General features: G+C 44.1%; 1 protein-coding gene across 2 annotated transcripts in view; it reads left to right on the top strand.

Moving 5' to 3' along the window:
* Positions 1-10000, top strand: part of sh2d3cb (SH2 domain containing 3Cb) — a 37427-nt gene that overhangs the window by 1888 nt on the left and 25539 nt on the right. The window contains exon 2 of one of the 2 annotated variants that reach the window (XM_069682618.1): positions 3078-3813. In XM_069682618.1, coding sequence (XP_069538719.1) covers positions 3078-3813 — 736 coding nt within the window. Of the gene's footprint in view, positions 1-3077; positions 3814-4535; positions 4614-10000 lie in introns of those variants that run through there. The other variant, XM_069682619.1, reaches the window with a different exon arrangement.

The following is a 10000-nucleotide window of genomic DNA, read 5'->3' as shown; positions in this document are numbered from 1 at the left end:
AGTGACTAAAAAACCTCTGAGTCATAAAAACTGCTGAGTGAATCTTTGGCTGTTTAAACTTGTTCCACCCAGAACAAAGTCTTGACACTGTCTGGAACTATTTTTGGATAAATGTGATGCATGAATTAATTTAGTGTTTGTACTTCTCCATTTCGGTGCAAACGCAGCAAACAGGAAAACAAGAGAAAGGACCCAAAAGCAGACTGCACAAAGTATTTATATATTTAAAAACAGATGCATCAACAAAAGTTTTACTGTAAATGAGGAGGTCCAAAAAAGGCAGTAATAACATCCAAAAACAGACGAGGTCGAGGACAACAAGGCCAGAAACACGTGTTAAGCTAACGTCGGCGTAGGCGTAGTTTGGAGGGTTTCAGGGGGTTTATGCATAAGTGGCCTATTTAAATATAGATTTCTTTAAACGTAATCAATAATTTCAGGTAATGCCTCGCACAATAATTATAGATACAAATAGTACTAACTAACTAACTAACTAATTGTGTGGCTTTGATTATTTTCATATAGCTGTGGTACGGTAGCCTGCAGGGACACACACACTTGTTTGGCTCACTGCGTCACTGCTGCTTTAAAAAAGAGTCTGTGAAAGTTTATACGCAGTTTACAGCAGCTCGGCCCAGAGAAGAGGCTGACAGTACAGAGTCGAGCAGCTTTGATGAGAATTTCACAGCAACTGCTGCTAAAGTTAACAGCAGCTCGTTGTCATTGCTAACGGCAACAGCGCTGAAGCCGCACCGGCTCCTGTCGGCCGCCATGCCCTGGTCGGTCCCTGTCCCTGCGAGAGACCTGGAACTAATGGCCTGGATGATTTCCAGTGCCCCAGCGATCTAGGGGAAAAAAATTCGGGCCCCAAGCAAGTTGTGCTTCCCGTTTTTCCAGACACGTCATTGCCAAATCAATGACATGGCTCTGTGCCTGGAGTATTTTATATCACGGGACACTGTTTTGTTTTTGCTGCCAGCATTTCTGTAAGGAAAGAGGGGAATAAATACTGACGAAAAGAGAGATGCGCTGTACTGGAGTAAATAATCTGAGAGGCTCACAAAGAGTGGAACATCACACTGAACTTGCATGCAGCTTTGGGGGGGCAGCGTATCCGAAGTTATAAATGCCCAGTGATCCCACAACACTGTTGTTGGTAGCTAATGAGTTATGAGTTATGTTTTGTATCCTTGAAATATGGCCTGGTGTCGTAACAAGTTGTAGCTTTTCATTGTCTTTTCAGTTACTGATCAAGACAGGAGGGTTGAAATGCTAACAATACCTCCTAACAATAAATGTACATTTAAGAAATTGCTTGCTCAGATTACCTTTGGACGTATTTTTAGGTAAAGGTCTGCAAACAAAGTTGTCCAGACAGTCGTGGTGTTAGGTTTGATTACAGGGACTCCATCATGTCTCGGACATTATGCTTCGTCACCAAATTCACTTAACATGTAATGGTCCTGAAACTTGAATAAAAAAGCACTCAGCGAAAGTTGTCAGGAGATTTCTGCAGGCGACAACACTTAATATAGATAAAAAGCTTCTTTACATCTGCGTCTCTCTTTCTCAAAACCCTGAGTCTATATTTAGCAGAGGAAATAAATATCCTTCAGTGTTTTCAGGGTCTAATGGCTCCCTGGAGGAGAAACATAATCAAACCCTGCTGAGCGCTGGAGGAGCTGCTCTTCAGAGTAGAAACGATGAGAGTTTCTGCAGACGAGGTTACAACAACATTCCTCACATTACTCCGAGGCAAAGAAAACATCTTCTTGATTCACAGGACAAAGTGAAAATTAAATGTTAGCAGCTGCTGGTCCCATATTATGTAACTTGTCTTTAAAGCTTCATCTCACAGGGAATAATTCATCGCCTGAGCAGGTGTGATAATGGAAACCTACAAGAGAGATTTCAAGGGTTAACAGTATTGTTTGTGTTTTCCAGTTTTACTGAATGCAGCATGTAATCTTTAGAGAGAAGTGTAAGTCATTTCCTGCACTTCTTCTTTCATTATCTTTCATCAGAGTGTGTCAACATTAAGGTCAGGACCTTAAGCAGCCGGATGTACGTGTCACAGGCGATCAGGCTTTTATCATTTATACTGTTTAAGATGGAGAATCATTTAAACTATTTGGATCTTATCTGAAACTGTGAATATAAAATGCTGCCAAACTCACACGAAAAACCTCTACAGGATCCGAGGTTAGATAAGTCATGTCATGACATGTCGACAGGAAGGCCAGTTTCCTCTGACATCGTCTGAAGATGTTTGCAAATCCTATAAACGTAGAAATCTGACCAAGAGACATATTTCAAGTTAAAACAGCATGAAACCCCATTAGCTACCGGAAGCTAGGTCCTGGCTAGCTTACGTTACTGTTTGCTAGCTAACTTTACTGTTAGGGTCCTGTGCTAGATAGTATTACCAACAGCTAGCTAACTTTACCATTTGCTGGCTAACATAACCATAACATTACTGTTAACTAGCTGAACTTGCTGCAAAAAGCAATCGGAATGTATGTTTTTTCTGACAACCGAAAAACTGAATGTAAACAGAAATGATGGAGGGATGTTGGGGCGTATTTCAAGTTAAACAACTTAAATCCCATTAGCTAACAGAAGCTAGGTTCAAGCTATAATCAATCAAGAGGCAGTGAAATTAAACAATGTCAGATTTCCTACGTTTATGTGCTTTGCAAACATAAAAAACCCAGTAGAGCATGCTAACAGCATTTGTTCTTCGCACTCTGAGCCTGACGTCAGAAGGAAAATGGCCACTGTGTGAATAGTTGAATAGCTAATAGACGTAAGAAGTGAGATTGTAGAGAAGTCTATGAGAAAATGAGTCTTCTTCTCTCTTGATTTATTACCTCAGTAAACATTTTCCTAATGAGTTTATGTTCTTCAATACAGCATGATATTCATTTTGTAAATTAGGCTCCCATTTAGGGTCAAACAGACCATAAAGCAGGGGAGGATTTAGGGCGGGGCTACCTGTGATTGACGCGAAATTCAAAGTAAAGTGGTCTCCTTTAATGACACTGACAAAGGTTTCTTTACCACCTCCCACTCTGCAGATCTCAAATGGTTCGGGAGCCTCACCAATCTCGCCCAACGCCGCTCGTCAGAGAAGGCCAACATCAAGCATGATGGGAAACTTAATGGAGTTAAATCAGCAGCGGGGGAACAGTCAGTGGATGACATGGAGTCCTGCCCCCTCAACCCCAGCTACGCCCGCTCCAACCAAATGTACACCCACGTGGGCACTGTGCCCCGAGGCCAGCGGCAGAAGAAGAACTGCAAGAGTCTGAAGGAGAAGAAGAAGAAGAAAGAGGAGGAGGGGGAGGAGAGGGTGAGTGGAAGGCAGGGGGAGGCGGGGGAGCAAGTCCGAGACTCCCCTCTGCTCAGTGCCCTCTCCGGCCTCAGTCTGACCAGCCAGGACCGACCCCCGCCTGTGTCTGCGACGACCCGACCGCTGCCAGCCACCCCATCACTCAGCCAGGCTTCACCTTTGACCTCAGTGCCTGAAAGCTGCTTCCATGATCCTTCAACGGACCCTGTTAAGAGCCAAGAGGTGTTAGCAAGGAGCAGGGATCCTTTAGAGACTGGAAAACCTGCAGGACAGAATTCAATCATGGCAGCTACCAGCCCAAAGGTGGTCTCTCCGCAGGATCTGTACGTGCCAATGGACCCGATAGCTGAAGCAATACGCGGCCACGTGGACGAGCAGACGGAGACACAGCGAGGCGTCACGAGTAAACAGGAAACAACGAAGACTGGGATCGGCTTACAGAAAGTTCAGAGTGTTGACAGGTGAGAAAAATGATTTATTACACTTTCTGAAGATGCCGTGAAGGCCCCACACACAGCCTGGTGTTTGTTTTTCAACCTGGATAACAAATCTTTGTTATACCAGTAATTATTGTTTAACTTTGGAAGAATTTTTCAAAGAAGACCCTTTTAGAGTTAAAAAGTCTTGTTGGTAAATTGTTGTGGTAATTTTATTTTACTGGTAGCCATTAATTAAAAAAGGGGAAGAGAAAAAATACTTAAGAAATCAACAAAGGGAACAATAAAACGTTAAAATGACAATTTATAATATTAAATGTGTCATTTAATAACATAAAACATCATAAATTAAATAATATCCACAATATTTTGGTGATTGGGAGTATTTTTTGCTTTTAAAGCAGGTATTTTTGTACATAAATCTTATTTTGATATATATTTTTGATATTTATACATGATAATTAAATCCATATTTTTCTTATGTTTAATGTGAGCACCATAAGACCAAGACAATCCTTGTTATTTAAAAAAAACCATGGAAATATATCTGAGTATGATTATGATGAGTACCACCACGATAAGTGCATAAAACAACAACAAAAAATACGATTTACTTTTTACAATATATAATACACTTAACTCAATAGAAGTCCTTTAGTTGACATGCTGCGGACATGCGCAGTAGCTCCCTGTCTGTCCGCTGCTGCTCGGTCAGTCAGCTGGTTCAAACTCAGCGGCAGTTTGTGTCCGACTGTCCGGGAGAAGATGGGGGAAGTTGGGGACTTTAGCTGTCGGTCTGTCCGCTCCGTGGAGGCAGAGAGGAGGTGAGAAAGTCATATTTAAACTTAATTAACATTTTAATAACATAAAGACGGTACTGTGTGTGTGTGGAGGTTCATCTGAACAGAGCTACATCTCTAAAACAAACAGAAATGTTCGGCATGGCGGGTCATCTGTCATGTTTCACTGCTCAGTGAGACATCAACAAGATGGTCTTTTAAAGTTCTGTCTTAATATTTGAACTTTAATGGACTTTTCCTGCAGGAAGTGTGTGTTTGATGGCCGGAAACAGACACATGTTTCAGGTTAGTTTGATGCCATAAAAACATGAAGAGCTGCTGACTAGTAAAACATTTACAGAGACTGGGAGACTTTGAAGTCCGTGGGTTACCATGCTGGTCTGGTGTGTATGTGTGTGTGTGTGTGTGTGCGCGCGTGTGTGTGTGATCTGAAACTGGACCGGACTGTGTGTTACATAAGAGGAATTTGATCCCCTGGTCTCAGTCAGGACAGTGATTAGGATTTAAGGCAGAGATCCAGCAGCATGTTTCCTGTCTAGAGCTGCAAATATTCATCAAAACAAAATGTACAAACATCTTTTTTCTTAAAACCCTGGTAAAGATTTTGATTTCATCCATTTCCAGGTAAACATGTCGTTTGTCTGCTGGCTCCATCTTCTGAAATGTCCACACTTGCTGTTTTTCTGTGCGTGTCGGACAGTAAATAAAGACTCTTCAGATTCTGGACTGTTGATTGGTCAAAAGACATTTTTTAAAAGAGGTTACTTTTGGCTCTGGGAAATTGTGCATTTTTTTGCTAAACAATTAGTCTTGAAAAGAATCAGGTTGTTGTCCTAATCATGTTGCCCTTCAGTCTAACCTGAGTTACACCTGACTTTGACCTTTGACTGTGAGGTATAAGGAAGTTTCTTAATATATAATATTTTTTATGTGGTCTTACAGTTTAAGTGTCTTCTTGCCCAGAGTCCGACTCTCACAGCTGCAAATCTCACTAAATCTCATGCGGTCAAACGAGACTTCAGAGTAAACAAACATGGCGGACGTCAGGCAGGAAGAACTGGTGATGATAGTTTTTGGAGTTTTTACTGAAAATTCAGGAAGAAAAAAGAACACAGTGTGGATGAAGTGGTGGAGACGGCGTGAACACGGGCTGCACGTTACTTTATGCTGCATGTTTGATTTGGTCGCCATGGCTGCGGTTGTTGTGCTTCCTGCTCCAGTCAGCTTGACCCCGGGTTTCCCCCCACACAACAGGATATCACATTGTAAATATCGAACAGGTTTAATATTTGCCATGTGAAATCGGTGCCGAGAGGAGGGGAGGAGAAATTCAGTAGATACCAGCACTGGATACGTCACAGTCTCAGAGTCGAGTTGTTCTCTAAATGACGGACAGGATGGTTCTGATCCGAGCAGCAGCCGGTGATTTCCTGACCTGATTGTTCTGTGGTGATAAGAGATTCAGTTCTGTTTTCCAGTTTGTAAAACCCCATCAGAGCAGAAGTGGTTACTGAGGTGAACTTTCATCAGGAGAACTGATGACTCACTGACTGTTTCTCTGGTCAACCTCAGGAACCTCTGCTCTGTGTGGATGCATGTAGGTGGTGTCACATTTGTTTTGGGTTAATATTAGCTTTGAACCACAGCTAGTGTGTGTGTGTGTGTGTGTGTGTGTGTGTTTGTGTGTTTGTGTGTGTGAGCAGTGGTGTAAGAGCTGCTGGCTGAAAGAACAGGAAGTGCTGTGACGTTTGATGTTGGTCTGGGGAGCGCAGCCTCGAGGTGGAGGGAGTTTCCCTCGCTGGGCTCCAGAAACAGCTCTGAGATTCTGAGGACCACGACGTGCTCCTGAAGAAACACACGTTATATAACAGGAGAGGCTGGGTACACTGTCATGGTCAATTGTGTTGATGTCCCGCCCCTTCCTCTGCCCGACACACACCTTCACCTCACGTCCCTGCTGTGTTGGAGCCCTCAGGTGTCCTTGGCCTGTTGGAGCCCTCAGGTGTCCTTGGCGTGTTGGAGCCCTCAGGTGTTCTTGGCGTGTTGGAGCCCTCAGGTGTCCTTGGCGTGTTGGAGCCCTCAGGTGTCCTTGCCGTGTCGGAGCCCTCAGGTGTCCTTGGCGTGTTGGAGCCCTCAGGTGGGCTCAGTCTGCAGCAGAACAGCTTCTTGTGTCGGTCTGAAGCAGATATTCACGCTGATGGAAAGTTCACTGACTGTAGTGTTAGTGTTAGTTACGTCTCCTCTCGCCGTTCCTCCTCTACTCTGCTACTCGGGAACAGAACGCTGCAGGAGCCCCATTTGTCAACAGAGCTGTCAATCATGAGGCCACACCCCCTTTTATAGCATCAAATAATTAAAAGTAAGCTTGTCAGTAAAATGAACACTTGGACATAAATCAGCAGGATAAGAACTAACTATAATGACAGAAACCATGTTGGAGAAAAATGTATTTGATGTGTATTTTGATTTTATAGTTTGACTCATGTCCCATCTGTTAACATGGAGGAGGCGGGCTTTAATCAGCAGCAGTAACATCATCAGAGAGCTGATACTCTGTGTTGGACCCCTGCTTTACTTATGTAATGACAAACAGATGATGACATGTAAGATATCTTCTCATGATGGAGAGGAAGTGATTTCATGATCCCAATAAATCAAACCTGCTTTTCATTAGAGCTCTTATGGTCTGTTTTCTGTCTGTTAATTAAATAACAATTTCATCATCGCAGGACAAACAAGAGGAAACAAAGAGTTCTCCCTCATCATGATTAATTAAGTTTAAACGTCTTCTGCATTCAGTTTGTGAACGCAGCTTCTGAGCTTCTCTCACGTCTGCTTTACGTGTGCGTTCACGCGTGTGTGTGTGTGTGTGTGTTGACAGTTTGTGATGGGAACGAAAGGTCACCTCCCTCGACGTTACTCATGGAAATATGCAGCATGTTGAGGAAGAGCAGCTTCTCTGACACATCACTGCCGTCAGTTTGTCACCATGCACAGGGCAGTTTGTGTGTTTGTACTTGAGTTCTGTGACTCCCCGAGCCGTCGGACTCGGAGGGGAGGAGCTGCTGTGTTCACCGGTCGGACATCAGGGAGAAAAAAAACTGCCTGTTTTCTGACATGAAGTTTCCCAGCAGCAGAAATGTTCTCCGTCCTCCCTGGAGGAGAGTTGTTGTGTTGCGAGCTGTTGCTGGGCGGTGTCAGATTAACACACTGCTGCTGTCAGAGTTGTGCAACAGAACAGGCACAAAACTGTACTTCTGCTATTACTGCTACTACAACTACCATCAGTGCTACTATAACGGTGCTGTGGGCTGGATACATTGCAAACAGAACATGACCCTACTGAGGAAGGTCTTATCGTATTTAACCGCTCGACTTCGCTTCTCTTCAGTTCTTCTTTCTTCACACACCTGTCAGTCTGTCAGTCCCTCCAGGAGTTTGCAGCTCTTGCTGTGATTGTTGCAGCCTAACATGTCTGATTTCACTGCATCTTTTTCAAAAAATTTCAATGCAAGTTACACATTTTTTGAGGCTTTTTTCTGTTTAACACATCCGCTGTGAGCTGTGTGACTTCCTGTTGATCTCTGTGACAAGTTGCCAAATAGACTGTGTAAAAAAAGTCAATCTCCATTAAATGCTCATTTCTCACTTTGCCTGCACATCCATCCACATCCTTACCCGTGAGCGGGTCGCTGTGGCAGCATGCGAAGCAAGTTAGCCCAGATGTCGCTCTCCCTAGTAACATCTCCAGCTCCTCCTGGGGGATCCTGAGACGTTCCCAGGCCTGGTGGGATATATAATCCCTCCAGTGAGCTCTGAGTCTGCCCCGGGGTCTCCTCCCAGTCAGGCCAGGAGGATCCTGATCAGATACCGGACCCACCTCCACTGGCTCCTTTTGATGCTGTTCTGCTCGTTGTTTCTGCTGCTGCAGTGTGAAGCAACTGATCAGAGACAGGAGGATTACTATCTCACTCACTTCATAGCAAAGACCTGAGACTTGCGGTTGTGGTTATTTATTGCACTTTTGTAGGCTTGTTTGTGTTTTCAGGTACCAGTTTCTGTTCTTTTTTTGTTCTGTTTCTGGCCCTGATGAACTCGAACACTCGGGCTCCACATGAGGGTTTAGTGCTGCAGATTTGGATTGTGTCATTAATGTGTGCCAGTCTCTGAGTGTACCGAGGTCAGGCAGGCCCAGCTGACCACAGCACAAAGAACACTTGTGTTTAAAGCCTTTCTGTCTTAGTGGGTAAGATCAGGTTCAGGGTGAGTATCAGAATGTTCAGTGGTGCCCAATCAGAGCTTATCAAGGTACCACGGATTTCACACCGGAAGACGTTTGATCACAGCGAAGAAACGAAGGAGCCGTACATACACACACCTATGGATACAAGCTTGGACACATCATCAGTGAAATGATAACAAAGTATGATCATTAAAAGAATTGATGCAAAAAGTGCAACCCCACTGTTTGACAGTGTTATATATCAGTATTTATATAATCCATATATATATTACAGGGATGCACAATATTATCGGCACGTTATCGGGATCAGCAGATATGTCTTTTTTCTGCTGATATTTTCTGCGCTTTAATTCTGCCTCAACGCTCGATGATTCCCTCAAAGAGCTTCACTTAATGCTACGACATTAACTCGGCTCAACGTGTGCACCACGCCTCTTCCGTCAAGCGTGAAGAAGGGTGCAAGATGTCTGCGGTGTGGCAGTGTTTCAAAGTTTTAGAAACTGACAGCAAAGTTGCTATTGGCAATGGTTGCTCAGCATCGGTCATGCAAGGGGGGGGCAAATCTCACCATCCAAGCCTGTCTAGGTTGTATGAATATTACAGTTTTATTTGAAAGAAATGTAACATAATAATAAACGACAATAAGAGCAGGCGTGATATCAACTCCACCACGGGGGAGACTGGACCAAAACATGTGCCTAAAATATCCGTATCGAAATCGGCGAAAAGGGTTGGAAAATATCGGCAATATCGTGCATCCCTAAAATATTGTACATGTTATAAATGATTTATTAGGCTGCACTGTGGCGCAGTAGCTCTGTCGCCTCAGCCCCGGTGCAGGCGTAGTGGGCCTTTCTGTGTGGAGTCTGCATGTTCTCCCCGTGCATGCGTGGGTTCCCCCCGGGTACTCTGGCTTCCTCCCACAGTCCAAACACACGCTCGTTAGGTTCACTGGTGACTTAAAATTGCCCGTAGGTGTGAGAGTGAAAGGTTGTCTGTCTCTGTGTGTCTGCCCTGTGATTGACAGGCGACCTATCCAGGTGTAACCCCGCCTCTCGCCCAATGACCCTGAACAGGATGTAGATAATGGATGGATGATTAAATTATATCTATTTTCCAAGTTGAACCCCCCCACCTGAACGGGTGCTGGGAGCCAACACCAGGACGT

The sequence above is a fragment of the Semicossyphus pulcher genome, unplaced genomic scaffold, assembly GCF_022749685.1.
Source record: "Semicossyphus pulcher isolate SPU_LCO1_2020_fin unplaced genomic scaffold, fSemPul1.0.p SCAF_6, whole genome shotgun sequence".
In the NCBI taxonomy this organism is placed as follows: domain Eukaryota; kingdom Metazoa; phylum Chordata; class Actinopteri; order Labriformes; family Labridae; genus Semicossyphus; species Semicossyphus pulcher.
Note: the sequence above shows the minus strand (reverse complement) of the source record. Positions and strands in the feature narration are given on the sequence as shown.